Source organism: Python bivittatus, unplaced genomic scaffold, assembly GCF_059951505.1.
Source record: "Python bivittatus isolate LINGU-HERP-01145 unplaced genomic scaffold, Pbiv_v1 ctg000330_np1212, whole genome shotgun sequence".
NCBI lineage: Eukaryota > Metazoa > Chordata > Lepidosauria > Squamata > Pythonidae > Python > Python bivittatus.
In genome coordinates this window covers 10,847,445-10,866,244 of record NW_028277058.1, presented here as the reverse complement: position 1 = coordinate 10,866,244, position 18,800 = coordinate 10,847,445, and the positions used below count along the sequence as shown (strand labels likewise).

General features: G+C 37.3%; 1 protein-coding gene and 1 long non-coding RNA gene across 3 annotated transcripts in view; one reads left to right on the top strand and one right to left on the bottom strand.

Moving 5' to 3' along the window:
• Nucleotides 1-18,800, top strand: part of MET (MET proto-oncogene, receptor tyrosine kinase) — a 104,670-nt gene that overhangs the window by 67,619 nt on the left and 18,251 nt on the right. For both annotated transcript variants that reach the window (XM_007432060.4, XM_025169081.2), the window contains 6 exons: nucleotides 1,918-2,079; nucleotides 4,687-4,786; nucleotides 9,016-9,231; nucleotides 13,826-13,972; nucleotides 16,301-16,460; nucleotides 17,928-18,068. In XM_007432060.4, the coding sequence (XP_007432122.1) occupies nucleotides 1,918-2,079; nucleotides 4,687-4,786; nucleotides 9,016-9,231; nucleotides 13,826-13,972; nucleotides 16,301-16,460; nucleotides 17,928-18,068 (926 nt within the window). The remainder of the gene's footprint in view (nucleotides 1-1,917; nucleotides 2,080-4,686; nucleotides 4,787-9,015; nucleotides 9,232-13,825; nucleotides 13,973-16,300; nucleotides 16,461-17,927; nucleotides 18,069-18,800) is intronic.
• LOC148215892 (uncharacterized) overlaps nucleotides 11,762-18,800 on the bottom strand; it is a 39,559-nt gene continuing 32,520 nt past the window's right edge. Inside the window, exon 3 of the long non-coding RNA XR_015796373.1 lies at nucleotides 11,762-12,014. This is a non-coding gene — a long non-coding RNA (uncharacterized LOC148215892). The remainder of the gene's footprint in view (nucleotides 12,015-18,800) is intronic.

Sequence of the window (18,800 nt, the reverse complement as noted above, 5' to 3'; positions counted from 1 at the left end):
AGTAGAGTTCTATCAGATGAGGGATCAAGAGTCAGGATAGGTCAGACTTAGCCTGGCACTGATTAAGCCCCTTAATACTTCTCATCACACTCAATGAAAATATCCAACAGTCAAATGGCACTTGTCCCCAAAAAGGTTAGTGGTACTCATTGTGTCTGGCATGATGGTGTTAATTTTTGTAGAGGAAGGGGTTAGATAGCAGACTCCATCCAAACTCAACCAAGTGTCTCAGATGAACTTTTACCCTGGGTGGATGATATAGAAAGAGTACCATCTTCCTGCTGAAAAGTTCCTTAGTCAAGGGCAAGTAGCAGGACTACATGTTGAAAACCAACATTTGTCACTGTGCTGAAGGGCTGGTGGTTCAAAGCCATAATCTGTTCAATAACTTACATAATTGATTATTTTGAATTACCTTACTGTTTGCCCATTGATGCCTGCTTCGTGTACTGTAAAGGCCCCTGCCAGCAACGGAAGGGATAGTGTCTAAATGTAGCATGGTGTCTAAAGAGGTCTAAACTTCTCCATATTAAAAAAAAATGTTTAGCATCCTTACCTCTACTTATTCATTCTTAACAGAGATACTGGCATCTTAGCATAGGATTATGGGATCAAATTTGAAGTGGTCCTGCTCAACACTGTTCTCAAGGTTGCAGCATATTTGCTTTAGAGGTGATGGGTGAGTTGCTGGTTTTTCTGGGTCACCATCACCGTCAGGAAAGAGCAACATCTCACCTCCTCACCCACAATCCCTGGGTTCCTAACATAATGGAATGGGTTGACTAGGTAAGCATTCAGTGCCTCCACCACCACCACTTTTTCTGGGGGAACAGCTTCTTCCTAAAAACTGGTTTCTGTTTCAACTTCATCCACAATACCAGCTGATGGTACTTCTGCTGCCACTTTGGTGGGAAATTTAAAGCAGTCTAGCCTCTTTATAGCTATCACTCTCCTCTTCCCTTGACTACAGATTGACTTTGTCCTGACTCTCCCTCTGTCCCTTCTATGTTTCCCAGTCATGGCTTTTTCCAGTGAAGCTTTTATAGCAGGGAGGTGAATATGGCTAGCTAGTCCTAAACTGGGGTGCAGGGTGGAAACCATAAAGTCAAGCCTTGATTTAAAATGAAAGGCTCTATTATAATCCGTGTGGGGCTTAGCAACCAACAAAGCAGTGCTGTCATTCTAACACCTAATCGGAAAGATTAATTTTTCCCAAATAAGCAAGCAGGAAAGGATGAGGGGTAGTGGGAGAAATGTCCTTTTAACTTTGAAGGAGGCCGAATTGAAAAACAGCGGAATGAAGAGAGAGAGGATCTCTCTTTTTCTGGCTTCCCTCTAACCTACAATCCTCACGGTGCTTTAAAACTAAAGCACGCTGAAGGACTGTTAAAACTGGATTTTAACAAGGGGTTTGCCTGACCCTAACTGATTACTGATCTGTGGAGCTCCAGCAGCAGTAGCAGTCCTCTTCAGTTTTAGCCATTGGTTCTTTCTGTCCTGCAATAAAAGCCCTCTGTGGCTTTTCAGGCCCTAAACCAGTGTTTCTCAAGGCTGGCTGGGGAATTTTGGAAGTTGAAGTCCACACATCTGAAAGCTGCCAAGATTGAGAAACCCTGCCCTAAACCATATCCTTAAATGACGCTCTTTCTCAGCTCTCATAGGAGTGAAAACTGAATGTTTTCTGCATTAATGTATCTGCATGTTCTTTTTCTCATATACTAAAAGATAAAATGGACAGAGCTGCTTAAGCCACAGTTTTCTATTATATTTGAATTAGAAATTATGGTTTAATCGTAGATCTTGAAGATTTTCGTGATGAATAACATTTCAAACTGATTCAGATTGTTTTTGAAAATATACCTTGTGAATGTGGTTCTAGTAAACATTTATTTTAATTCTTTATTTTTTTTCTTACAGTGTGACTGCTAATACCATAGAATGTTATAGCCCTCTAGAAAGAGAAATGTTAGAATGCCTTGTTGAAATGGAAATTGATTCGGCCCGCCGTTTAGCAGGTCGGTTTATATACAGAGAAGACCCTGCTGTTTCTAAAATTTATCCAGCCAAATCCTTCCTTAGGTAAGTGAAATTTTACCATTGATATAGGAATAATAACAGGGAAGGGAGGGAGGGAGGGAAGGAAGGAAGGAAGGAAGGAAGGAAGGAAGGAAGGAAGGAAGGAAGGAAGGAAGGAAGGAAGGAGCAAAAATGTTATTTCCGCTTGTGGTCCTGTTATTAATTATACACAAAAGGAAATGCCTTTTTCCAAAAGGTGGACTGGCAAAATTTTTCCGCTAGCTTTATGGTATTTAAGCCCCTTTCTGGGCCGTCCACAGGGGTGGAGGGTCAAGAAATCAAGATGGCAACCAACGTCTTCCCACATTGTGATGGTAGACTGTTTCCCTAGGGGGGGAAACCACTTGCCAGATAATTACTGTGCTGACATCTGATCAGATTTGTGAAATGTTCCATCTATTAGGACTATATGTTATATGCACCTTTCAGGTCATTATGGTACTTTGGTCTGCCTCACTAGCCAATCTTTTTGCTAAGCATTAACAGGAGCCTAATGGAAATCCCATAAATTTCTCAGGTAGAATAAGGTCAATATTAAAAAAAATAGTCTCTTTTATAAGAATGGGATAGGGTTTTGGGGAGGCTTGCGTATTCTTCAAAATATATAGATTTAAGATATTTTAATTGTGAAAGGAGGATGTGTTAGCATATGGAGGTAAGAACAATGTAAAAAAAAAAATTACTTCATTTTATCCTGCATTTTCTCTGAGAGTGGCTTTTTTTGTCAATGCACTAATCCTGTAAGGAAGGTTGGAGAAAGAGGTAGTGGCCTATATCACTATGGTCAAATGGAAAATTGAGCCTTGGTCTTCCTGTTTAAAATCCAACACAAACACAATCCTATGTGTGTACATACAACACTCAGTTCATCAGTCATAAGCATACACATTCATATTCCGTACCATGTTCCACCCAAACCTCTCCCCTTTGTTGCCTGTCCCATGTACAATAGCAATAATTGCATTGGTCAGAGCAATAGTCGTGATAAACATGTTAATAAAAAGAGAAAGGAGGGCTGGATCCTGGGTGGATGACAAGGAAGGAAGAAGGAAGCTTGGATCCTTGGACAACGAAGGCTGACTACTAGATTGGGGGTGGAGTAGAAAGGAAGGATGATTCGACCCTGGATTGGGGAAGATGGTTAGCAATGAGAAGAGTACTCGAAAAGGTGGCAAAAGATACAGGGATGGCAAGGACACAGTGGTTGGAGACAGGCAGAGGAAGGGATGAAATGGGTGGAAAGACAAGGCAGGGAAATGCTTAGAACAATGGAGGAAGAAGCAGAGAGTGAAGAGAAGAACAGGCACATGGAAAGAAAAGTAGAGAGCTAGGAGACCAAGCAAGAACACAGTGGAGTGGTGAATAGAAACAGGGAGTTTCCTCACTGCTAGCTGAAGGGCTATCCATCCACCCATCCTTGAATTAGAGAAATCTGCATGGTCCCCACTGCTGCCACTTATCCTGCCTCTATTGCCTGTTTCAAGTTACCCCTATCTCCAGACTTCTCCAAGATAATGGAGAGGCAATGCCCAACCCTTGAGGTGGCCCTTGGTCAGTGCTGGAATAGGGGAAATATTGGACTGAGAGAGTGTGACTGGCCCAAAGTCACTCAGTTGGCTTTCATGCCTAAGGGAGGCCTTGAACTCACAGTCTCCTGGCTTCTAGGCCACCACCTTAACCACTACACCAAACTGGCTCATAGGAATGTCACAGAAAACAATGTTGGTAGGGTATATTTCTGCTTCAGTCAAGTGCAAATGGAGAAGGGCCCACAGAAAAAGAAGGAAGAAGGTTGGGGGTTGTGACAAGGAGAAACTGCTTAGAGGTTGCTCTAGTATCTTTCAGAACAACATTTGACATCCTGAACATTTAAACTCTTTAGATTGTCTGAAGAATATCAGTGTATGGTAGCACTATTCCAGAAGCATCTTCTGAAATTGTTATTGCATCAACACAGATTTGTCCAAAAACAATAGTAAGCTTAATGCTTGCTGATTTATACAGCTTGTTCTTCTCATGAGAGAAAAATAGTATTAAGCTGAGAATTTCTGATGTAACCAGAATTCTCTATTTTATCTGACTTCTTGAAATGAAACATTGTTTAATCTTTCTTTCATTCCACTCTGCTCATCACACTTTGGTGAAATAACTGCAGGATCTTTTGATTCTGTTGCTCATGTTGCCTTTTGATGGGAAAAGGTAGTTGAGGTCTGTTTCTAAAATCTCTCAAGTTACAAATCAGTTTGTGTTTTGAGAAAATTGATGAAAGCTGCTGGAGTTTGGGTTAACAACAATACAAACCTAAGATCCATCAGGACTATCTTAAACTACTAAATAGCCTTTGTTTAATTTGCACATTTTCTACTCCTATAAAAAATAGTTACATTTTGAGCCATTGGCTACATTTTTATTTTTTGATACGGGATTCAGAAAAACCTCTCTCTCAAAAAAAGGAAAGAAACAAAGGTTCAGGTGTTGTAATGATCTTTTTGCAAAATCAGTTTCATCCTGTAAAGTGCAAATATGCATGCATATTTATTAAAATTAAAATGCCAATCAGTTTTCTGGAATCATATTTACAACATTATTTCAATGTCTTTATTTTATCAGTGGTGGAAGTACAATAACAGCTCAAGGGATAAACCTGAATTCAGCATTTTCTCCAAAGATGTTGGTAACAGTCCCAAAGATAGGCAGAAACTTTAGTGTGGTAAGTTTACAGCATACAATAACTGCAAAATTGAATTTCCGCTCATTCTCTAAATGTAGCTTTTCAGCATTTGTTATTAAAATAAAATGTAATGTTCAACACTTCTTTGTTTAATTGGATAAACACACCTTAAAAAGGAAAGTATGCCTTCCTGAAATAAAGGAAAGAGACTGATAAGAGAATCCACAATGGGTAACATAGATGAAATTAAGTTTTGTTCCCTGTCTCATGTTGTAAGAACTTTAGATCAGTGTTTCTCAACCCCAGCAACTTTAAGATGTGTAGACTCCCAGAATTCCCCAGCCAGCATGTCCACACATCTTAAAGTTGCTGAGGTTGAGAAACATTGCTTTACATCATCTGTCAGATCCAGGACAGATAAAAGGCAGTATTCCTCTATTCTGAGGAACATTATTTACTTGCATAAATGCTTTAGTAAAATAAAGTATCTTCTTGAATAGATCAAGCTACCCATCCCAACCTGTATACAGACATAAACTCTAGTTACTTTCAGGAGTGCACACCTACTCCATAAACTATAACACCAGTTGGATCCAGTTGAGTTGGGAGAACATAGAAGTAGCATCTTCTTCTTTCTAACCTGGAAAACCTATTTTCTACAAGCCTTTGAAAGGGATTAATATGCTGAGAGATATTGAGAGATGCCACTAAGTCTTCAAATATCATAAAACATATTAAGCCTAGATAAGCATGATGATAAATAAAGAATTATTTAGAGCTATGTGTGGTTGCATTTGATGCCTTCCTCCAGAATAAGAGCATTGCATCTTTTCTTTTTCTGGAAAAGTATGTATATGTGTGAGGGGGAAAACAGCTAGCACAAACAGAAAACTGCATTTGGATCAGTGTGGCTTGCAACCATACCATTTTAGTGAAATCGAGGGAGAAAATTAAATTTCTTCAAATCATTTGAAAAATATGTCAATACAAAGATAATTTGGATCCATTTCAGTTATGAAGTATGGCATTGGTGACAGTATCTACGCACTGAATTTCTATAGACCAATTCATTGAACAATCAAAATGTACGATTGGCACACCAAAAAGATTTGTGTGTGTTCAGTTTAGATACCTGTTACAATAAACAAAAGAACAAAACATTGATTTAAAATGTTTATATCTGAAAAAGTCATGATAAATGTGGATGTTCCAGACTCCGAAAACGAGTTTTCTTCAATTCATTTTCCTTCATGCTCAACCGCTAAGGAGATGATCTGCCAGCTGCAGTTAGCTAGCCAGATGTTGTGGAGCAGGCAATGTTTAGGGTACCTTTTCTAACCCCCTCCCTCATATGAGGGTAGGCAGTGCTATTCTAGAAGGGCTGCCCAGTCACCCTGGACATCTCTGCTGCCCTGGGTACTAAGATGAATGACAACTAGTCCAAGGGGTGCCCACGTGCAGGTTTGTTACTACAACTGCCAGTGGTCATCTCTACCTGTTGCTTCGCCACCCTCCCCCCATCACTGCCAGGTTCACCGAATTAGATTTGGACTGAGATGATTTGCAGATGAGATGTAGATGAAGATGAACTGCACAACAGAAGCCTGTGTGTGATGGAGTTTTAATGGAAAGCCATTGCACAGGGGTAGTCCCACTCTCTCGGCATAAGAGACCTTCATCCAGTGGCACAGAGAGCCATTATGGCTGGAGACCTCTCCTGCTGCAGTGGACGTCCAGGACGTCTAAGTGTCTTGTCTTGCTCTCAGTGTCCCACAAAGCCTGCTGAGCCTGCCTCCTTGACCACTGGACCATTGATCAGTCTCCTCTGCTCAGTCTGCCAGGGCCAGACTTCACACGCTGGGATAGACAAATCATCTATCTCACTGAGAGTCAAAGACCTGTTGGCTGCCCTCCCCCGGTTTGGCCATCTGCCCAAACAGTTTACAGGGATGTGGCTGCTGCATGTGTTACAGCTTATTCATTGTCATGTTATTATTGTTATATTATTATTATAATATTCATTGTCATAATTATACCGAAGTATTTTACCTTCTTAAAACCTGTTTGATTCATCAGATGTTTGATCTTGTATCTTCATGTTTTTTGTTAACATCTTTGCCTTGTGTTTATTAATCTTGAAACCTGCTAATGCCCCACATTCTTTTAATTTACTCATTAAGAGTTCAATTCCCTTTAAAGGTTCTGCCAAAACTAAAACCAAGTCATCTGCAAAAGCTCTTAAATTAAAAGCTCTTAACTTACATGATTTTATTTTAATCCTTATGCCCATGATCCTCTCATTTTACATTACCAGCCATGTGGGTTTTGTGAAAAAGGTTTCCTTCTTCCATCTGGTCTATGTAAACACTGCTTAGTATTTCACTTTTTGACAAATATTCTACCTGTGTTCACAGGGGCAAGTGGTGGGAATAAAAATAATAATACTGAAATATGATTGAAACATTTATTTTATTTAAAACAGTTGTAAGCACTCAAAATAATATTTTTATTTATTTTGTAAATGCACATACCTAGTATTTACTTCTTATATTCAAAACATTTGTAAAAATTTAAAGTAAAACTAAATTAAATAGGATGCATTTTAATTTAGTCTTAACTAGATTGATAATCTATAAGAAAAAAAGATGAAATTTAATCTACTATTTCATGAAAAGCATCACATTTTTCAATTGCTAAAACTAATTTCAAGGTAAAAATGTCATGTCAAATTACATAACAGTAAGGGCACTAGAAATGTGATTTATCTTGACCTTCCCAATCAGTCACATTGCATCATCACTAAAGAACATTATTAGATATTTTTTATCATTCTCTGACAGCATCCTTTTCAGAGACTACTCTGATAAAGTATAGAGCTAATAGACCCTATTCTAATAGATGACCACAAACTAGGTTACAAATGTCACCGTTATTAATTTAGAAGACATTGGTTACTCTGCAGTAGATAAGATATGTAATGAATTTGCATTAATGAAATCAGTATTATAGATCTATTTTGATCTATACAAATGTTTCTCTGTGTAATTATCTACTTTTTGAATGCCTTCATTGCTCATAAAACTGTTTTAAAAGGAGTTTAGTTTAGATCTTAAAAGATCTAAACTAAACTCCTTTTAAAACAGTTTTATGAGCAATGAAGGTATTGCACAAGATCCTAACTAACTGTGTATCATTTTTGCAGTGTATTAAGTTGTTATAATGTAATATGTCTTATACTTATATTATACTTATATTTTCTTATATTCTTTTGTAATTTAAGATAATTTCCTCTTTAGATAATCTGTTACCTAATAGTTCATTAAAAAAAAGGTTTAGTCTATACAGCAGGAGGTAGTCTGGAATACTTCAATATATAAATTAGAAGTCACCTTGAAGGAAGTCATTTAGTTTAATCCATTCCTCAGAGTAAGACTTTTAGACTGACATGGGGTATAAATTAGTAAATGATAATAAGACTAATAAGTAACAAGCAAGGGTTGGAAATCAGTGATTTTCTGAACTACAACTCCCAACATCCGTTACCATGTGTCATGTTGTCTGGGGTAGTTGGGAGTTGTAGATCAGCAACATCTGGAGAGCAACTATCATTATACTGGAACTAAACTGTTTTTTATAGAAGGCAATCCAGGATTATGTTCAGTCTCTCCAATGAACAAGAGTCTGTTTCACTGTTGAATATTTGATACCCTCTCTTCCTTGAGATTCCCCTCGGTATTTCTTTTCTAAGACAACATCTACATTTTTAAAATAAAATCATTCTGTTTTTTAAATATGGTTATTTCTGGTAGGCCTTTGTTTTTTAAGTGGAAATAGTACTTTCTCTGTACTTTGAGTTGAGCAATGTCTTATAGGAGCATAAATATAGTTTTTGCTGGTACAGATTATCTCAGATCTCTAAATATAGATCTGTATTCTCCACTGAAGTAAATGGGGAAGTCCATGCATATCAAAACAAAATCAAAAACAATTTGCACTGAAATTATACATACAGTTTAGGATTTTAAATAAGTAAACATTGATTAATATATAATGCAGCATCTATCAGTGGAACATAGAATTTACATCTTCCTGCTTGTATTATGAGCATAAATAGCCTTTCAGTATAATTTCCAATGCTCCTGTGTTTAAAAAAAATACTATAACTGCAGTGTGATTACAACAAAAAGATAAAACTCACAGTCTTTCATATAAAACATTTTAGTCAATAATACTAGCTGATACATCTGCTTGGTTTCCTTTTCTTATAGGCATGTGACCATCGTTCAGATTCTGAAATAATCTGTTGTACAACTCCTTCACTGAAAGCCTATGAGCTAATGTTGCCTTTTGTGACAAAAGTGTTTTTCATTTTTGATGGCATCACTTCATCTGGTTTTAATTTTGATTATGTGAATGACCCTGACTTTACCATTTCTGAAACACCGTTGTTGATTTCCAAGGGAAGTCAGAATATAATAATTAAGGTAAGATGTTATGTGGCAAATGTGCGTTCACCTCAATGATTATCCTGGGCATTATGGAGGCATTACATTATTAAATCAAAGTGGCCTAGCTTACTGAACTGATACGACAAGAACCCTGACAACCATTTTAAGCAGATTTGAAAATGACAGATTGCTTTTGAATTTGCTTCAGAATAGTTTTGGATCTCCGAAGGCAAAAGATGGCTGGGTATCTAGCTAAATAAATGGTGGACTTTACTACTTCATCTATTAAGAAAAATGTTTTTCTTTTCCCTTAGTATAAAAATATGCAGGGTTTATCGTTTCAGTTGGTAATAACCTAGTTTTAAAATAATTTCAAATATCAGTTGTATATTTTATCATTGTATGTGCTTATTAGTGTACATGATGTAGTTGTGAATAGTTATTGAGAGTTATTAACCTGTAATAGTAAAAAAAATCAGGAGGATATAATCTTTTCAGACTTATATTAACAGGTGTAAGCTTTTGTGAACTACAGCCACTCCATCAGATACTTGGCATGGATAATTTAATGTAGGATTTAAATTGGGATGAGGTGGAGGGAAAGGAGAAGAACAGGATGGTTATGCATATGCAAGTTTCATGTACTTTATCAGTTAACAATTGTAATGTGCTAAAAGCCCATACACTAAAATAGCCTGAAATCTTTTGATGCATGTGAGTTTAGGAGTCTCTAACTCAATTGTGCTGGTGAAGTTTCTTTGTTCCAGAATAGATTTGAAATGGGGTGTCCTGGGAAGTTAAAATGCTTGACTATTACTTTGTCCTTTTGTGTCCTGATATCAAATCCAGAGGGGCCTTGCTGGCTGATAATGGCATATATCACATTACAGGTAGTCTCCAGTTTAAGAACAAGTTCCATTCCCAAGGTCTGTCCTTAAGTCAAATTTGTATGTAAGCCAGAACAGCATTATTGTATAATACTGTATAAGTAGTATTGTGTAATGAAATCAAACCACTGTGTATTTAACTTGAATCACTGTGTATTTAACTCAAACCTTGCTACAATATGTTCTGTTCTTAACTATGGGTCATCTGTAGCCCAGGTGTTCTTAACCCAGGGACTACCTGTAGAGGAAGAGCAGGTGAAGGGACCTCTAATCTTGGGTGTGAAGTTGTTGAAGTCTGTGATGAAGCATTTTATTTAAGTGTGGGGGCAAAGTAGATATCTGCACTTATGGCAAGGTCTTGTGTCCATGTTAGCATTCTCTTCCTGCTGTTTCTGGTTGCTTGTGGGAATTTGTTTCAGTTGGGTGGTTGTTTATCTGCAGATATTGTGCCTGGCACCCAGTGCCTGACAAAGTGCAGCATCTTTGTACAGAGTGGTTTATAGATTATTAATAATGTACCAATAGAAGCAAATATGTGTAGCTCAGGGTTGAACTGTGGAGTCCTTGGGGTTCTCTGAGCTTGGCTGTTTTTTTGCAAACATTTCATTACCCGGCTAGATAACATCTTCAGTGCTAGAATGGAATGAGGTTTGTTCTCTGTTTATATACAGTGGCATGCCCTGCCAGTGTTGGTGGGGGTGCGAGGGAATTCCTGGAATGCGAGGGAAATTCCTGGAAAATGCAATGGAATTCCTGGAAGCTTGGTATTCAGACAAGACAGCAATCAACAGGCACATAGAGATAAACAACATCTACATACTATTCAAAAGAGATAATAAAAAGGAAAACAAAAGACCAGAACATCTTCTCACCAGCAATTATCACCCAGCTAAGCAAAGATTAACACCAAGATTATCACCAGACATACAATCAGCAGTAAACAATACCCTAATCAAGGAACTACCAGAGGGAAAAAATAAAACAAAACCCCCCACCAACACTGGCAGGGTATGCTACTGTATATAAACAGAGAGCAAACCCCATTCTATTAATAATGCGTTTGAATGGCTTGAGCTATGAGCTGAAGGGAACAATCAGTGGTGTTACGTTGTTCTGTTTTTGTGGTCTGTCTTTTAATAGGTTCTCCCATTGAATTGATTTGGCTGTGTTGATTTGGCTGTTGATCTCATTGGGTGGATAGTTCGATTTCCTAAATGCCTGGTTTAATTCCATCAGTTGAACATCTCTATCATGTGGGTCAGAATGAATGCAATTGTAGCATAGAGTCTGGCTATACCCAATAGATTTGATAGTAAGTTCTGCTAGAAGCATTTAGGCATCCATGATGATTTGTAGGTTTATTATATAACATGGTGTCTATGTGTCCATTGTGTAACTTTACCATGACATCAAAGAAATGGATTCAATGGATCAAGTTGATGGTGAGGTGGAAGTTGTTGAAGTCTTGATGAAATTTGATGAGAGATTATTTTCCATGGCTCCAGATGATGAAAATGTCATCGATGAATCTCAAGAAAAGGAGCCATTCCAATCCATTACCCTGCCAATCTGGTTCTTGATTCTCCCTGTCCTCCAACTATGCTGTTGATTCCTTTGGGTGTTGAGAGATATTCTTTCCCTTAGGTTTTATTTTATTACTTTTTTAAAAAATGTGTTGCTATACATTTCAGATTCCCAACAAATTTGTTTTGGCTACAGAATGCCAAGCTTATCTCCATAGAGCATTTATTCCTATCAGTAGTAAAATCATCACCAGCTGTTTTCAAACAGGGAAAAAAAACTGGATATGGAGAATTGCTGAATGGAAAGGGCACCCTTCCATCAGTGAAGTTGTAGGTCATACTCTCTTGCTTTTTACTTAAGATATTACGCTGCGATCCAGAGTTGTAGAGTGCACTGATAACACTGGCTCTGAAACATGAAGCAAGAAGAATAATTTTTCTAAATTGTGATCATTGTTGAATCACCAAATTTATAAGACTGTCTGGGAGCCTGGGAGCCTTATTCAAAAATAAAGCTACCATTTGTTGTTGTTGTTCAGTCGTTAAATCGTGTCTGACTCTTCGTAACCCCATGAACCATATTGCGCCAGGTGTTCCTGTCCTTCGCTGCCAGGATTTTCCCTCCCTAAATGCAAAAGTAGATGCTATCTTTCAGCATTTCTGTATGTATCATATGTGTAGCTTCCAAAACATGATTATATATGCATAAGATTCCCAAATAATTGCAGAATACCTATAAATAATTCCCAAATAATTACAGAATATTAAAAAGTGTTTTGTCCAGATTTATTCTGTGACTATAATGTAAGTAAATGCCAGTTTACCTCAGGACTGTTGCAATGTGTTTTTAGAGAAAATATGTGAACACCTAGCCAATATTAGATGATTTGGCCTTTATTAGCACTTGGATGGGAAACCACTAGGAATCTCTAAGGCTAGAGATTAGACTGGGAATTGAAAACAAAATCCCAGAGGTAAGTAAAGAGCAAAACACTTATATATTTATTTATATATATATATATATATATATATATATACATACACACACACACACACACACACACACACACGCATGCATGCATACATACATACATACATACATACATACAGTGGAACCTTGGTTTACGAACTTAATTCGTTCCGTGACTCTGGTCGCGACCCGAATTGGTCGCGACCCGAAGCAAATTTTCCCATAAGGTTCAATGTAATTACTGTTAATCCGTTCTGGCGTGGAGGACAGGGAGGCGGCTATTGCTTGGAGGGAGAGTCCCCCTCTCTATGACCACATGTCAGGGGTGGAAAATGGCCGCGGATCACGTGTCAGGGGCAGAAAAATGGCCGCGGACCACGTGTCGGGCGGAAAAATGGCCACGGACCATGTGTCAGGGGCGGAAAAATGGCCGCGGACCACGTGTCAGGGGCGGAAAATGGTCGCGGACCACGTGTCACGGGCGGGAAAATGGCCACGGACCAGGTCACAGGAGGGAAAATGGCCGCGGATCCTGTTCGTAACCCGAGGCGGAGTTTGCGAACCGAAGCAAAATTTTGCGGCCGGAGCTGGTCATCACCTGAAAAGTTCGTGAACAGAAGCGTTCGTAACCTGAGGTTCCACTGTATGTATGTATGTATGTATGTGTATGTATGTGTGTGTGTGTGTGTGTGCGCGCGTATATATATATAAACTACATGGATTGGTCCATATAGTCATCAGGAGTTAAGCACATTTCAAAGGAGTCTTTAACCAAAATAAGTGGGAGCAAGGAAGGTAGTAAGAGGGCTGTAAACAATCTATTATGTTGTGGGCATTCTGTTTTGCACTATGCTGGTGTAGGGTTCTTAGTATGTCTATAAATAATTTATTTTTATTCCCATTAAACTACATTCAATGACAATGACAAGTAACAATTTGTGAACCCATTTAGACATTCTTATGGTCCTTTATAACTTTAAATGAATAATTATTGGGGAATTTTAGGAAAGTAAAACTTAGACCAGTGTCTTGCAGTAATTATTTGAAAGGCCAAGTTTTTCAGCTTGATCATTTGCTAGGTTCTGGAGACTAATTAGCCTTATTTAATCTATTATAATGGCCACTAAGAAATGGCATTTCTTATGGCATTTCTCTGATTATGGAAGGAATAAGTACAATCTGGTGTCCATTCTGCCTTTGGTTTTACTACTTCTCTTTAACATGTTTAATTATTGTAACTTTTTTTTTAGGGAAATAACATTGATTCTGAAGCTGTTAAAGGCGAAGTGCTAAAAGTTGGAAACAAGAGTTGTGAGAACATCACCTTGAAGTTGCAGTCTGTTTCTTGTAACATTCCTAAAGAGCTGCTGAAAACCAATCATGAATTTAATATAGTGGTAGGATATTCATCTTAGTATTGAATATATGATTCAGCTTCAAATGTCACCTTTTTGCTAATAATACCTGCTGCCCTGAATTTCTAGCAGTTTTTGTGTGTTCATCCTGTGTTCAGTTTATGAATTAAGTGGGTAGCAGCAATATTTAAAATAGTTTGGAAGTAATGACTTAGGCTTTGCATGCTTAACCTAGTTTGAACTAAGCATTTGTATAATTAATTTTTCCTCTTTTTAATATTTTGAGCAATTTAATAATCTCATAGATGGTCTGTTTCACAATTAATTCAGTCTTATAGGAAACTTGTTCTCCATAGGCCACTATCATACTATTTCAGCTAAATATATGAATTGGAAATTTGTCTGCAGTACTGGATCAAATTTGCAACCATAACTTGGCACTTTAAAACATGGGTAAAGCGTGGGCTTTGCCTTTTAATAATCCTTAATATTTGCATAATTCCTCCTCTGCCTATACAAATGTTCAAAAAAATACAGAAAATATGTCAGTCAGCTTAATTCTCCAAATGTTTACTTGATGGAAGGTTAGCTTTTGTTAGCTAGGCACCCTCCATGTGTATATCATGATTTCATTTATGGTGCCAATACTGAAAGAGGAGTTTCATGCTTTACAAGGGCATATACACTTGGAATGTTAGATATATGTATCAAAGTGAATATGAAGCATGCCAAACTAAATATCGTAGGAGTAAGTGAGCATAGGTGAATTGGAATGGAATAATTAATTTCAGATTTTTATAAATTATTCATGGCATGAATTTGTACAGTGAAACAGAATGGGAGTAATATTCAGAAAATACACTACTGAGTACTGTACGTGCTTGGCTATAATCTATTAAACAATAGGATCTTATCTGTTAAAATTAGTGGATATCCAGGAAGAATCAGTACAAACATGTGCACCTATTAGGATACAATGGCAGAATGAATTCTATGGCAAATTGGAAGAAATACTATATGCAACACTAGGAGCAGTATAGTATTGTTGGGTGATCAGAATGGCAAAATCGAAGAAATGGAGGAACCTGTGTTTGGTCATGCCATGTCACTGCTTATTTAACTCAAACATGTATTTTTCTAGGGCTGCATGGCTTCTGTAAGGTTCTGCCAACAGGGTACAACAGACACATACTTTAGATAGGAAGCATCTTTTCCACTGCAGATACAAATACTGCACACTTCTAGTAAAGATCAGAATACTTAAAGCAATGGCTTTTTGTGATTAAAATATGGCTGTAGAAACTGGCAGTGAGAAAGCATGTATATGAGAAGTTAGATGCATTTGGATTTGGAGACAGTTACTAAGAATACCTTGGACTGCAAGAAGTATCAGTCAGTTTTGGGCTGATAAAGATTTGACTGCTATCCTGAAGTGATGATCAGCAAACCAAAACTCATTTTTAGGCATATGAATGCAAGCAGGTGATGGATGAGGAAAAACATGCTTGGCAAGGTTGAGCGAAGTAAAAAAGAGGAAGGTAATGGATAAGGTAGATGGCTGACATCAATGATAGTACTGGATGTCTTTGGAAGTTATAAAATATTAGTAAAGATAATTCAAAATGGCAAATATTTGTCCATACAGTTGGCAGAAATTGAATCCAATTTGATAACACCTAGCTAAGTTGCAGTAATTACTATACAACTCTGATAGCATATTTTTACCAACAACAGAACAAATGATTTGAGGAGACCAAAAGCTGTTCTACTTCTGTAGTCATAAGGAATGTTATTTATTGCGAAGCACACAGCATGGCATAGTTTAAAATTAATCAGTGACTCCTTTCCTACAGAAATGATCACATTGTTAAATTTGGTGAGCTGCCTTCAGCAGGGTGTAAAATAAATCAGTATGAAAATGGCAAGAGAAAAGATACATATATAGATGATAATTGAATAAATATGTAGGCAGTTTTTTTCCTCTTATCTCCAGAATGGGGCAAAGCTTCTTGAATAAGCCCATTTACTTAGTGAACTTACCGCATGCTGCATTATTCTTTGCTAAGCAAAGAATCAGTGAACCAGCAGGCAAAGACAGATATAAATACTTATCATCATCTTTGTTCCTTATGAATTTGGTCACTTTTCCTGGGTAAGAAGGAGACCTAAGTTAGCATACTGATAGCAGAGATAAACAGGAAGTAGAATTTGCAGTGAGTGTGTGATAAAATGTGTATTATTAGTCAGGTCAATGCCTGCCCTGTATATCAACTTCCACAAATAAAATTATGCTGAATTTTTTTGTCATTGTTGCTAGGTATATGTATGTTTTAGTACATTTTAGGGTTTTTAAATTTTTATTTCTTTCAGTGGCAGAAAGAAATCTCATCAACAGTTATTGGGAAAGTAATGATTCAACCAGATCAGAATTTCACAGGACTCATTACAGGCGTTGTGGTAACATCATTTTTTCTCTTACTGCTAGCGCTTGGATTTCTCTTTTGGAGAAAAAAGAGAAAACAAATCAAAGGTGATGATCATTAATTCTTTTTACAGTATTTTCAGTAAAATCTCTTCTTAGTTCCTGGAGTTTATTTAAAACTGCAATAATTGTTGCTTAGCTAAAATATATTCCATGATGTAAGAGGGTCAACCAAATCTTGGCTTTCTAATAGTGTTGGAGAAGCTATAAATGTTAAGAAGGCTCCCTTTAGCAAATGGAAAGCCTTTCCTAACAAATAGGAATATTGATTTGCAGAAAAAATGTGTTGAATTCTTTGCATATGACTTTCCTACAAATGATATAGGACAGATTATCTGAGCCAATACTGACTTTCTCAGGGAGGGAATTGGAATAACTAATGCAGATAGGCATGTGGATGGAAGTGTCAATGCTGTATTCTTCAATTATCAAAAGCCTTTGACAAAATTCCTCATCAAAGGCTCTTTAATAAACTTAGTGGCCTTTGGATAACTGGACCCATGCTTTTATGGATTGCTAATTGGTTAAAAAACAAAAAATAAAAGGTAGGAATAAATGGGCAATTTTCTAAATGGGGGGAAGGAATAAGTACAGTCACTGAAGGATCTGTGTAGAGATCATTTAATTTGCTCATAGATGATCTTAACTTGGGTGTAAGCAATTTGTTGGCCACATTTGCAGATAATACTAAAATATGCAGGGTAGTAAAAACCAAAAGTGAAGGGATCCAGTAGGAACTCTTAAACTAGCTTAATGGACAAATAAATGGTAGAAGCAATTCAATGTTAGTAAGCGTAAGATGAAGAAAAAGGGCAGAAGAGGGCAATCAAAGGTACCAGACAGATCAAACACCTAACCCTAGCCCTACAAAAAAGACAAGAACTTTAGAGACCTTTTAGCTTGGAAAAAAGATTACTAAGGAAGAACATGATTGAGATCCATACAATCATGAATGACATGTTGAACGTAGTAAGGGAGATGGTTCTCTCCCGCCTCAAAACACTAAAATTAGGAAACATCCAATGAAGCTGATTGGAAGGCAATTTAAAACAAGAGAAAGCATTTGTTCACATAATGCATGAGTCATACAAGGAGGCAGTTTACAAATGTATGTAAATAATCCATCTGTGAATTCATTACTATGTGATGCCCATTAACCTAAATAGCTAGAAAAGGGATTGGATAAATTCATTGAGGACAGGTCTATCAAAGGCCTACGGTCTTGAAGACTCAGTGTTTTCTCTGGGTTGCCTTCTGCCTGCAAGCAACCCAGAGGCATATGATTGGCCATTGTGAGGAATAAAATGCTCTGGATTAAGACAAACCCTGGCCTAATCCAACATAGTTCTTATGATTGGAAAGAAGAGATATTTTAATCATAGCGGTAATATGAATGATTGTTTGTTCCATTAAGGGGGAGGAGGGGGAGGGGGAGGAGATGGAGGAGGAGGGAGATAATAATGTTAACAACCATTTTTTTATAATTAATACTGACATTCTTTCTTCTGTGATAAGATTTAGGCAGAGAGATTGTTCGCTATGATGGAAGAGTACACACTCCTCATTTGGACAGGCTTGTGAGTGCAAGAAGTGTAAGTCCTACAACTGAAATGGTGTCAAGTGAATCTGTAGACTATAGATCAACTTTTTTGGAAGGTATTACCCTTTTTCTCATTAAAAAGATACAAAAGGATTACCAAATTTTAAGCTAGTATGTGATTTCTATAGTGAGATAGATATTGGTACCTTTTTACTTGTCTTAGAAATGTTTGTTGTATTAGCTAACTTGGTTTGTGTCGCAGATTTTCATCATCACTCAACCTGAATCCTCGACCCTCTCCTTGTTTCTTGTTTTTGTTGATTGATAGAATATTGGTGCCATCACCTGTGAAATTTTAGTTCGTGTAATAGGCCCTTCCTTACCGTTTTTCCCACCCAATTCACCAAAATTTTCCTTCTTTTTTATATCCATTCTGTGTGATGACTTCAAGTAATATATGCTCCCAACATAAGGATGAAGCTTATACATAGAGTATTATAGCTTATTCATGCAACCTGCCTTTCACACACTGGCCTCCAGAAATGCATGAAGTCACTGGTGAGCTTGTGACCTTCCATTATACCTGTACTCAGAGACTTTTGTAATTTGTGAAATTCTGGAGTCCTCTTTTATGCTGTCATTATCATATAAATGGCAATATCAGCATCCTAATGTGTAGAGTGGCAGTAATGTGAACTATCCATGCACACTGTAGGAAGCCTAAAAGAAGTACCAAGTATTCTAAGACATTATCCACCCTAAGGCTGCTTCATAAACACCATTTTTCTTACATAGATGAAAAAGAATAACACTTAGAATAACATTTAAACAAGTGCTATTGAATACAT